This window comes from Echinops telfairi, unplaced genomic scaffold (assembly GCF_000313985.2).
Source record: "Echinops telfairi isolate 266 unplaced genomic scaffold, ASM31398v2 ScPeMD7_2291;HRSCAF=2852, whole genome shotgun sequence".
Taxonomy (NCBI): Eukaryota; Metazoa; Chordata; class Mammalia; order Afrosoricida; family Tenrecidae; genus Echinops; species Echinops telfairi.
In genome coordinates, this window is record NW_022106189.1 from 30,521,390 (window position 1) to 30,532,554 (window position 11,165).

General features: G+C 62.5%; 4 protein-coding genes across 5 annotated transcripts in view; 2 read left to right on the forward strand and 2 right to left on the reverse strand.

Moving 5' to 3' along the window:
* Positions 1-3,058, forward strand: part of CARMIL2 (capping protein regulator and myosin 1 linker 2) — a 12,604-nt gene extending 9,546 nt beyond the window's left edge. The window contains exons 27-34 of the mRNA XM_045293913.1: positions 273-373; positions 447-810; positions 892-1,014; positions 1,697-1,733; positions 1,844-1,915; positions 2,003-2,224; positions 2,710-2,787; positions 2,895-3,058. Coding sequence (XP_045149848.1) covers positions 273-373; positions 447-810; positions 892-1,014; positions 1,697-1,733; positions 1,844-1,915; positions 2,003-2,224; positions 2,710-2,787; positions 2,895-3,007 — 1,110 coding nt within the window. The 3' untranslated portion in view covers positions 3,008-3,058. The remainder of the gene's footprint in view (positions 1-272; positions 374-446; positions 811-891; positions 1,015-1,696; positions 1,734-1,843; positions 1,916-2,002; positions 2,225-2,709; positions 2,788-2,894) is intronic.
* Positions 2,412-5,727, reverse strand: ACD (ACD shelterin complex subunit and telomerase recruitment factor). Its single transcript, XM_045293805.1, is given in 11 exon segments — positions 2,412-3,193; positions 3,273-3,364; positions 3,502-3,848; positions 3,977-4,051; positions 4,143-4,224; positions 4,302-4,453; positions 4,593-4,627; positions 4,737-4,781; positions 4,957-5,217; positions 5,317-5,456; positions 5,545-5,727. Coding segments are annotated over 11 exon segments (1,407 nt in total). The 5' UTR covers positions 5,644-5,727; the 3' UTR covers positions 2,412-3,114.
* Positions 5,728-6,400: 673 nt separating this feature from the next.
* Positions 6,401-8,302, forward strand: PARD6A (par-6 family cell polarity regulator alpha). 2 transcript variants are annotated; one of them, XM_004704605.3, is made up of 3 exons: positions 6,401-6,533; positions 6,922-7,144; positions 7,419-8,302. In XM_004704605.3, exons 1-3 carry the CDS (start codon positions 6,471-6,473, stop codon positions 8,171-8,173), a joined length of 1,041 nt encoding a protein of 346 aa, XP_004704662.1. In that variant the 5' UTR covers positions 6,401-6,470; the 3' UTR covers positions 8,174-8,302. The 2 variants fall into 2 exon arrangements, with proteins under 2 accessions (XP_004704662.1, XP_004704663.1); XM_004704606.2 differs by having other exon boundaries at positions 6,410-6,533; positions 7,422-8,302.
* A 158-nt stretch (positions 8,303-8,460) lies between these two features.
* On the reverse strand, positions 8,461-11,161 carry ENKD1 (enkurin domain containing 1; the record flags this gene model as incomplete). The annotated part of the gene is made up of 6 exons (XM_045293914.1): positions 8,461-8,807; positions 8,892-9,028; positions 9,124-9,296; positions 9,393-9,518; positions 10,341-10,513; positions 11,035-11,161. Coding segments are annotated over 6 exons (897 nt in total), but the record flags the coding sequence as incomplete, so codon positions are not given.
* Positions 11,162-11,165: the final 4 nt, after the last annotated feature.

Below are 11,165 nucleotides of genomic sequence, written 5' to 3' on the forward strand. Positions count from 1 at the left end.
GCGCGTGGGTGCCAGCCTGCTGGTTGACTGGTTCAGGTTGTGACAAGTACGGGTGTGGGCTGGGTGTGTGCCCAGACCAGGAATGGGTGAGGGGTGTGTGAGATCCAGTGTTTCTGCCCACCCGTGGGAGGGCCACTAGCCCAGTTTCAGGTCACCCCAGTTTCAGGTCCTGGAGTCCGCCAGACCAGGCTGCTGGATGGGAGAAGGGGTGGGGAACCATTGTTGCACTTGGCCCTGATCTGTGACCCCACGTGTCCCCCCCCACCCCTCAGGTACCCCCAGCCCTGCCGCAGGAAGGGAATGGGCTCAGTGCCCGCGTGGATGAGGGCGTGGAAGAGTTCTTTTCCAAAAGGCTGGTCCATCAGGATCGCCTGTGAGTGAGCGGCAGCCACAGGGGGGTGGGCAACCCTGAGGACTGTTCCACTCACTTTAGACTCTCCCTGCAGCTGGACCCCCGAGGAAGAGCCAGCCGTGGAGGGAGGCCCCACCCCTGTCCCCCGCACACTGCGCAAGAAGCTGGGTACTCTCTTTGCCTTCAAGAAGCCTCGCTCAGCGCGAGGGCCACGGGCTGACCTAGAGACCAGTCCTGGGGCAGCTCCTCGCAGCCGGAAGGCCACCCTTGGGGACCTGTTGCGGCCACCAGCTCGCCCAGGCTGTGGTGAGGAGCCTGGTGGGGCCGAGGGGCTCACCAGCAGCCCTGACCCTGCACGCAGGAGCCGGCCCCGCTACACTCGGGACAGCAAGGCTTATTCCATGATACTGCTGCCTGCCCAGGAGGAGGAGGCTGCGCTGGGTGTCAGACCTGACAAGGTGAGGCCTGGTGCCAGGGTGAGGTCTCTTCTGGAACAGAGGGCAGTGGGCCCCCTCCCTACTGGGCATCTCTGTCCCTAGCGGCGGCCCCTGGAGCGGGGAGAGACAGAGCTGGCCCCATCCTTCGAGCAGCGTGTGCAAGTGATGTTGCAGAGGATTGGTGTGAGCCGGGGCAGCGGGGCTGCTGAGGGCAAGAGGAAGCAAGTGAGTTGAGGGAGCTTGACTGTGAAGGGCAGGGGACATGGCTTGCTGGTGCCCTGTGGATGGCGTACACAACTGGCAAAGGGAACTTATGTGGCACATAGGTACTCCTGTTCCCAGCCCACTGACACTGCCCTCTTGGCAGTCCTCTTTGCAGGTCAGATCTGACCTTGCTGCCTACAATTGGGACAAGTTTTCCAGAGTTTTCTTCCAAGCTTGTCCAGAACCTTAACCATGTTTCAAAGACTCGTGGTCTTGGCTCTGATCACCTTCTTGTGCTCGCTATTGGGCAGTTGTGGCTGCTCCCTGTCTCCCCTCTGCCCTCCCAATACCTTGGTAGCCCTTCCCGACTCCCCTCTGTGGTCACCTTCTTAATGCCGCGCTCAGGTAATAAGAACCACAGCTCTGGGTGCTGGGATCCATTTAATGATAGTTCAGGAAGACAACACATTTATGAAGGGAGGCGGCCTGGATGTAGCAGCATGCGCAGGAAAAGCGCATCACAGAATGAGAGCCCACAATCTGTGTTCTTCAATGTGGGTGTGAACTGCCCACCCCACCCCCACTGTGAGCTCTTCAGAACTGGGCACAGCCCAGGGTGGGCACTCTGGGGCGGGTCTGGAGAACAGGAAGGAACAGAGGGTGGGGCGGGCAGAGCTGGAGTGTGACTGCCCGTTTCCCTTAGAGCAAAGACGGGGAGATCAAGAAGGCTGGCTCAGATGGTAAGTGGGACACTGGGCCAGGGTGTATCCCTCGAGATCGTCCCCAAGGCACTTGCCCCACCCCACCCCACCTGAGGTTTGGTGCCTGAGCCCCAAGCCCCACTTTGCAGGTGACATTATGGACAGTTCCACGGAGACCCCACCCATCTCCATCAAGTCTCGAACCCACTCAGTATCTGCCGGTGAGTGTGGGCAGGCAGGGGAGGGGTCGAGCAGTGGTCATGACTGGCTCCAACACCTGGCCCTGGATGACACTCCTCTCCCTGCAGATCCCTCATGCAGACCTAGCCAAGGGGGCCAGGGGCCTGAGCCTGCCACCTGGAAGACTCTGGGGCAGCAGCTGAATGCAGAGCTGAGGGGTCGGGGTTGGGGCCAACAAGATGGCCCAGGACCCCCCTCCCCGTGTCCCAGTCCAAGCCCCCGAAGAGCCAGCCCCTGCCCGGACAGCCTGGGCCTCCCAGAGGACTCCTGCTTGGGCCCCAGGAGTGAAGGTAGGCAGGTCCCCTCCTCCCCTTCCAAGAGTCCCTGGTGGAAACTCAGCTCCTCTGGAGACCCTGAAGGTGTGGACAAGGACTAGAGTGGGGGCAGACATGGGGGCCATCCCTTGACACCCTGGCCTCCCCCAGATGGCCATCTGAGGCCGCGGCCTCTCTCGGCGGGGCGACGAGCAGTGTCTGTGCATGAGGACCAGCTCCAGGCCCCTGCTGGTGAGAGGAGACACCTCCGGGGGGCCTGAGTCTGGGGGGAGGGAGGGAATGGAAGCCGAGGAATCTGGAGACAGAGGGCTGGGGTCAAGGGTTTGATAGGAGCACTTCCTCCTGGCCCTGACCCCACTTTCATCAGAGCCTCTGCCAGGGAAGGAGGGCCCAGGGTGGGCAGTCCTGAAATTCTCAGGTTTATGTGCATGCTCACGAGAGCGAGCTTGGGGCTGGGCAGACAAGCCCTTAACAACTACCAGCCTCTCTCTGCCCCTCAGAGCGGCCCCTGCGGCTGCAGCGTTCCCCTGTCCTCAAGCGCAGGCCAAGGCTCGAGGCACCCCCATCGCCAAGTCTAGGTAGGTGGTGGGGGCCAGGGTGCAAAAGGTTGGGGTGAGGGAGTGGGGCAAGGGCAGGTGTGCCGAGCCCAACCCTGACTCTTCCTTGCTCTCATCTGCCCTGGCAGGACCTGTCCCTGGAGCTGAGCCTCTACCCCCACAGCCCACAGAGCCCTCCAGCCCGGGGTCGAGCCTGCCCTCTTCAGCCACAGACCAAAGAGGCAGCGGGCCCAAGCCCTGACCCCCTCCCCTCCTGGCGCATGAGATTATTTTATTAAAAAACCCAATGGAAGCTGTGTGCAGAGAGCACTACTTATCCACCCGGCGCAGGATTGTTGCACGCAGGCCTCACCCCTGTGTTAGTTCCGACTCCTGCGGCGGCTCCTTCAGAAGGTGCAAAGCCCAGGCAAGGAGCTCTGGAGGGAGCCTGGGGACAGAACGGTGGCTGCAGGTGACTGTAGTCTGGAACTAGTGGGCAGCAGAGGGGGACTGCGGTGGGCACTCACCTGACAGCTTGGACCTGGTCACAGAGGGTGGTGCAGGGGGGCCCATACTTATACTGGAAAGTAGAACCATCCCGGTGCCTCTCTGGGGGATCCTTAAATGGGGCATAGTGTCTTAGTAGGGGCCAACAGGAATCCATCACCCCATCCATTGCTACCCCCTAGCCCACCTTCCAGATCCACTCAAGGCCCAACCCTGTCGTCCCTCCTTTTGCCAAGGGCCTGTGCTCACCCCCATAGCGCTGGGGTTTGGGGCCTCTTTAGTGGTGCTGGTCTTTGGCTTCTGGGGGAGCAGCCCCAGCTCCTTGAACTCCAATGGAGATTTCTGAGCCCTGGTTCCTCGAGCCTGGTGTGGCTTAAGGCTCTGGCCACGGGGCATGAATGTAAGAGCGCAGCTCAGGAGTGGCGAGCTGGGTTCCCCCCTGGGGTGGGAGACAGGGGTGGAATGGCTTGCTGGCCAGGTCTGAGCGCTGTCCCTCTGCACTGGCTCTGAAGATGTCAAGGGCTCGGCGGACAGGAGGCTGATGCTGCCACTGCTCTCCTCGGACTGTGAGTGGGCGGGGAGCTCGGAAGGTGTTCCTAGAGAGAAGGGGGCTCGCTGTGGTACTGCCTTCCCAGCTTGGATCAACTAAGTGGGCTGTGAATGAGACCATGTGTGTCCCCCCTCCCCCAGGCTGTGTAGCCCAGGGCCCTGACCACCACCTCACCTGAGGAGCAAGAGGGAGAAGGCAGGGCCAGAGAGAGGTCGTGCAGAGCAGGGTCTGGTGGGGGCAGGTCACGGCCTAGGGGATCAGGGCAGGCTTATCAACACAGGCGGCCAGGACCCAGCTACTCCTCTTGACCTCTCCTGCCCCCCTTCCCATGCCCTCTGACCTAGGCACAGAGAGCTCAGGATCTGCTGGTCCTTGTCGGGGATGTACAACCACAGGCTAGGGACAGTGTACACAGCTTCTCCCTGTGGGCCGGGAACTGTCAGCTTGGCTCTGGCCAGACGCCGCACACCCACAGTCCCAAGGGAAGGCCCAGACGGACCGTGGCCCTGCAGCTTGAGGTGGCCCAGCGGGTGAGTTGGGGTGCCTTTTGAGGGCCTGCCAGCATCAGGCAGCTCTCAGCCAGGCGCACTAGTGCCCCCCGTTGCTCCTGGTCCTCCTGTACCTCATCCAGAAGCTGGGACAGTGTCAGACCTGGGGGAAGGGCCAGGGAATGAGCCAAAGCTCAGGGAGAAGGAGAAGACAGGATAGGCTTATTGGGGTGGTGGTGGTGGTGGGTAGGCTAGAGAGTTAGACCAGGGGAACACAGTCCCTGAAGAAGCCCCGCCGGTACCTGGGTCAGGGGAGGTAGCCTCAGACAGGTGCTTCCTATAAGAGGGAAGCAGATAGGTCTGAGGTGCAATCCTGAGGCCATCTGCCCGGAGGGGAGATCCCATGGTTGGCTCACTCTGGGCCCCGGGCCCACCCCCATACTCACTCAAGGCAGTCATAGAGCTTCTTCTGCACATCCGGGTCCTGATTGCTAAGGGAAAGCAGCAGAGTGGGAGGCACTTGGTGTTACTGGGGGGCTAAAGCAGCAGAGTGGGAGGCACTTGGTGTTACTGGGGGGCTCAGGCCCGTGCTTCCAGAAGGCCCATGCCAGCGCTGACCTGACTTTACAGGGGAGGGGTGGTGGTGGTGGGCCGGTCATCACTTACCAACTGGCCACCTGGGTCCGGGGCTGCTCATTAGGCAGCAGGCTGAAGCGATCCACCTGGAGGTAGAACTCCGCGGGCTGCAGGGGTGAGTTGGGGAGGGGGGGTGCGACTCAGGTGTCGTCAGGCAGGGCAAGCCCCAGTCACCGGGCCAAGCCAGCCTCAGCACTCACCATGCCATGCTCCGTGACCTGGACGCACACCCCGCAGTCTTGCAGCAGCAGCAGCCGGCCCTCCGTCCTGCGGAAGCCGAACTCCTTCTCCCTGGGGCGAGTGCGACTCTCACCGCCTAGCCCCTAGCGGCCCCGGCCCCAGCCCCAGCTAAGTGGACTGTCCCCGTTGTCCCCGCCGCGCTCCCCTCACCAGGCCGAGGTGTTCAGGGCCTCTCGCGTCAGCTGGCATCGAATACTGTGGGTCCCGTCGGACACAAGCAGCGCAGCCCCGACATAAGGCGCATCCGGGGCGCGGGATGGGCCCGGGGCCTCGTCGTCTTCCCGGAGTACCTGGAGACGGCGGTGGTGACCGGCGTCAATCGGAGCGCCCAGGACCTCTGCCCCGGTCCCCGGACCTGGGCGCGTGGGAAGGGCTCACCTCGAGCAGTTGCCCCGCCCGCGGACTAGAAAGTGTCTCTGACCCCAGGACCAGCTCGCGAATCCAGGGCCGCAGAACCAGGTCCCCCACGCCCGCCATCCGGTCGCCGCCGCTAGCACACTCCCGCCAGCTTTTTCCGCGGGCGCCGCAGCCCCGCCCCCCGCCGGAAAAGGAAACGCGTGTTGTATGGGCGGGACCGGGCCTAGGCCCCGCCTACTGGAGTGCCTGCGCGTGCGCACCAGTGCGTCCCGCTCTGGAGCCTCTGCTGTTCGGAGGATTTCTCCTCGACTTCAAAGACTGGTGACACTGAACAGGGAGGGGCCAAAGGTTAACGACAGGCCAAAACGAATTGGTTCGAAGCTCCTTGGGTGCTGTGTGTCCGTCCCCAAGGGGTTCAGTAAATATTCCCTAGGATTCAGTTTCCAGTGGAAATAACAATTCGCTGACCCCCACCCCACACACTATACACCAATTGCTATCAAGTAGTTCCAACTCCTAGCGACCCTCCATAAGGTTTTCAAGGCTGCAAATCTTTACTACACCCGAAAGCCTCATCTTATGTCCCGAAGAACGCCTGGTGGGTTTGAACCGCCAAACTTCCGGTTAAGCAGCTCAAAGTAAGCGCCAGACTACGCGTGGGAAACATCACCCGCCTCGACCTCCCTCTCGGATTGGCGGGGGACACGCTGACCGTAGCGTAATGACGTGAGAGCAGAAGCGGGTTTTTCCCCACCCCCACCCCTGTTACCTAGGAAACTTGGACTCCGCGTTCCACTCCGTCGCTGCCCCGTGACGTCACGGTCCGGATAGGAGGGCGGGGCGAACGCGACCGGGAGGGGCGGGGTGGCGCGGGCCGGCCGGCAGGCTGTGCACCTGCGCCTCGGCGGGCCGCCTGGGGCACCGTCCCCGGCCCGCCCGGCCCCGCCATGGCCAGGCCGCAGAGGACCCCAGCGCGCAGTCCGGACAGCATCGTGGAGGTGAAGAGCAAAGTAAGAGCCCCTCGGCCCGGCTCCGGCCTCGGCCTTAGGCGCCTCCTCCGGTTCCTTCCTCCGCCCTTCCCGGCTCCTTGGTCTCCACCACCTCTTTCTCTCCTCTGCCCCCGGCCCTCTCCCACCCCACCCCTCCCGCATTCGCTGGCTTTTCTGCTCGCCTTTTCTCCCGGAACATCAGTCCTTCCACGCCCAGGCTCCAAAGCCCCTGTGGCTGGGTACCTGGAGGGCGGCACAAGACCTTGGACAGCGTCCGTGTACTGGTGCTGAGGTCTGGGCTGAAGGCAGCGGCTGCTTTATGTTTCCCACCCCCTTGGACGGGGAGGGGGTTGAGAAAGCCGTGCAGGTTGGGAACTGACCCTTCCTCTCGCCCTACCTGCGCCCCCAGTTTGATGCCGAGTTCCGACGCTTTGCACTGCCCCGCGCTTCGGTGAGCGGCTTCCAGGAGTTCTCCCGGTTCCTGCGCGCGGTGCATCAGATCCCCGGCCTGGACGTGCTGCTGGGCTACACTGACGCTCATGGCGACCTGCTGCCCCTCACTAACGACGATAGCCTGCACCGGGCCCTGGCCAGCGGCCCCCCACCGCTGCGCCTGCTGGTGCAGAAGCGGGGTAAGGAGAATGAATAGGGGTGGAGGGGGCCTCAAGTAGCCTGGGTGAGGAAGGGTGGCAGGGCAGATCTCCTGCCCACACAGCGTAGTCCTTGCCTAGGGCACCTAGGCCTCACCCTCTGCAGTCCCTGCCCTTGGCCTGACCTCCAACTGGTAGGAAGTAGTCACAGTGGCCCCTTCCCCAGGCCTGGCCCTGGGGGGGAAAGGGCCTTGGGCACCCAGGAGGGCTTCAGTGGAAGATGAAGGGCTCTGATCCCCGCATCCCATCTCCACAGCAGAAGCTGACTCCGGTGGCCTGGTCTTTGCCTCCAACTCCCTGCAGCGGCGGAAGAAAGGGCTCCTGCTGCGGCCCGTGGCCCCCCTGCGCAGCCGCCCCCCCCTGCTCATCAGCCTGCCCCAAGATTTCCGGCAGGTTTCCTCTGTCATCGACGTGGACCTCCTGCCCGAGACACACCGGAGGGTACGGCTTCACAAACATGGTTCGGACCGCCCTCTTGGCTTCTACATCCGAGATGGCACGAGTGTGCGCGTGGCTCCCCAGGGTCTGGAGCGGGTCCCGGGCATCTTCATCTCCCGCCTGGTACGCGGGGGTCTTGCTGAGCGAACAGGGCTGCTGGCGGTCAGTGACGAGATCCTGGAGGTCAATGGCATTGAAGTGGCCGGCAAGACCTTGGACCAGGTGACGGACATGATGGTCGCCAACAGCCACAACCTCATCGTCACGGTCAAGCCTGCCAACCAGCGCAACAACGTGGTACGGGGGGCATCTGGGCGTCTGACGGGGCCTCCCTCTGTCCGGCCTGGGCCTCCTGAGCCCGACAGCGATGAGGACAATGGCGACCTGGTCATTGAGAACCGCCAGCCTCCCTGTTCCAATGGGCTGTCCCAGGGACCCCCGTGCTGGAGCCTGCGCCCTGGCCGGTTGCCCCCGGGTGCTCGAAGCTCTCTGCCCTCCCTGGATGATCAGGGGCAGGCCAGCTCTGGCTGGGGAGGTGGCATTCGAGGAGATGGCAGTGGCTTCAGCCTCTGACAGGAAGAGAATTTGCCCCTCGCCACGCCATGCTGCTGGGGCAGTGGGGAAACTGCCCGGGTGGGGACTTTGAGCTTGCTCACAGGACCCTCTCAGCCTGGAGAACATTAAAGGTTTTCTACAAATGCAGTTCCCGTCCTTCTGTGTCCCAGGCCTTAGCTCTGACCCCACGGTGCACCTTATGCACTCGACCTGTAGCCGCAGTAGCAAGGAGGCCATTCTGGAGTGGTATAGGCGGCCCAGGGCAGTTCCAGGGCAAGAGAAGTTCGGAAGGAAGCAGACTCGGCTGTGTACAAAACGTTTAATTGTGAGGAAGCATGAAGTGCTGGGCTGGCCCTCCCAGCCAGGCTGGGGGAGTGTTTGCTACAAGGTGCTGCCCACCTACTGCTCCACCCTCAGACCTCCACACTGGAACTGGTCTGCCCTGCCCTGCCCTTTGCAGGCCTGTGGTGATCCTCGCCCGTGGGCCAGGCTCAGGCATCCATCTTCACGAAGACCTTGGGGCGGGAGAAGATCTTGATGGCTTCCTCTACTTGTACCAGCTTCCGGTCCAGCTCAGCGCGGTGGCCCTGAGCCTTCAGGGAGTCTGCCCCGGCGGGCAGCCGCACTAACTCACGAAGCATCTGGCTCTGGCCTACAGGGTTCCCAGAGGCAGGATAGGCAGGGGTGCATATCCCCAGTGGGTCCCCACCCAGCCCCCTTGCTGCCCAGTACTCACTCTGGAGCAGGGAGCTCAGCGTCTCCAGCCGCTGCTTCTCGGGCATGCGGGTGTGGCCAGGGGGCAGAGCTGGGTCTGGCTGGCTGTGTTGGCGGGCCTCAGCCTCCCGCCTCCACTCATCCTTGCGCTCCAACAGGCTGCGGAAGGTCTGGACTTAGGGATGATGGTCCCCAGGGCCCAGGATGTCCCCCACCCTCCATAGGCACCCCTCACCCTGGGGTGTGGGACCTACTAATGGGGCACGTGGCCTTTCTGCGTGGTATTGTAGTGTTCTTGGGCTTGCCGTTGCTGCTCCAGCACCTGTGTCAGGACCTGCAGAGAGCGGGAATGCCTCCGGGGGGCCCTCTTTGCAGCTTGGGCATTGTGGCTGATGAAATCCACATCTAGGCCTGGACCCTGCGGGACCTGGTGAGCACAGTGGAGCAGGGAGCACTATATGTGTGCCTCTGAGTCCCCTGGGTCCCTACCCAACATTCTCCCAGCTCCCACGCAGCCTCTCACCTTAGCACCGGGGTCTGGTGGGGTGAGCTGGAGACCAGGGGCACGGGGTGGCGGGTGGCCAGGGCCACAGCGGGAATGCGCCCTCAGGAAGGGGGCAGCCTCTGTCCCAGAAGCAGGGCCAGGATCCTGAAGGGCAGGGCACCGTAGGGGGGATCAGGCTCTCAAGCCACAGGACCATGCCTGTCTTCTGGCCTCGCTCCACAACCCCTGTGGGCCTGCCACCTTGAGAACAGGAACGCTTCTCACCAGCCTGCAAGCACGTCTCTCATCTCTCAGAAAACAACACACCACCCTCCTCCTGCCTTGGTCCTGGCCCCAGCTGCCACCTTCTCCCAACTTCCCTGCCCTCGCTTCCTGCCTCTGGCCCCTGGAGGTCACCAACAACTGGCCTCCAAAACCCTCAAATCCAGGAACCACTTCTGGGTCCCTCAATTGGAAATCCTCAGAAACTTCCAGGTCTCCTTCCTGAGATTCAGGCCAGAATATCCCATCTGCTTTCTGGACACACCCCTGTCCCCAGCAGCCCCAGAGTATTGCCTGAGCACCGCCACCCAAGACCTTGACTCAACCCTCCTTGTCTGCCCCAACCAGACCCCCCCGCATCTATAGCCTGTCCTCACTGCCATCAAAAATAAAAGTGGGAAGTGGCAGGTGTGGCCCTTGATATTGGGGGTCCAGCTGGCTTTTTAGCCTAAGCCATGCTCATCTCCCCCCACCATGACACCCTAGGATCCCCACCACCCACACTGCTGCCTGGCCTGTTAGAGGGCATCTACCCGTTGTCCCGGCCACCACCATCACCACTTCTGAGAAGGCCCCAGAAGGTCCAGGGGCCTCCGAGTGCTTGGTGATTTTTTTTTTTTTTTCATCCCTCCCCATGACCTTAATGGGGTATAATTTGCTGGTTGAACAAGATGAGCAATGTGACTCACTCCCCAAGGTAGATACCTGCAGCTGGGCCTTGACCCGGGACTCCACCTTGTCATACTTGGGTGAACGCCACAGAGCCTTCAGGGGCCTGGGCTGGCCCTGCTCTCGGCTGCGCTCCTGCTCCCGGAAGCGCCTCTGTATCTCCTTGATGCGCCTCAAGTTCTCCTTCTCATGGTCTTTTGGGTCCTTCCCTGGGGAAGAGACGCTGCCAGGCCCTGTCTTGGGTGCTACCCACTCGGCCCACCTCTCAGCTGCCCACACCCAGCCTCCTTCGGCAAGGGCTCCCTGCCCTCGTCATTAAGTTTCATCCACCACGCGCTTCCTCCCTCACACGATAATCATCTGTGCACGATTACATGTGGCATTTTTACTGTTAAGGATCCCATTAATCATCTTGTTTGTTTCATCATTCCCTTGTTTGTCGCCTCCCCTGATGACCCACGCTGGTCTTCATCCTGCGCTCCTAGCGATAAGGCCTGGTGCATTCTGGGCGCTCCATAACCCACGTGGCTCTGATGCACGATGCGCGGAGGTGAGGCGTACGGCAGAGGCTTGCGGGGGACATTTCCTTCAGTGCTCCCCGAGAGGAGGCAGTGCCCTCAGTTGGGGAAACTGATTCTGGGCGCGGGGTTGGAGAGGGGAGCTGCGGGTTTTGAGTTCCACTTCCGACCTGGCCCCCACCAGCCCTCGGCCCCTGCTTCCCAGGACTTACTCTTCGGGCAGGCCCGCGGGGTCAGGGAGATGGCCCCGAGCTGCAGCAGCACGGCGGCCCCCACGCCGCGCCGGCCACGTTCCAGGATCTCTCGGGCTCCGGGGCCGATGCGGGGCCCGCGGGGCGGGGCG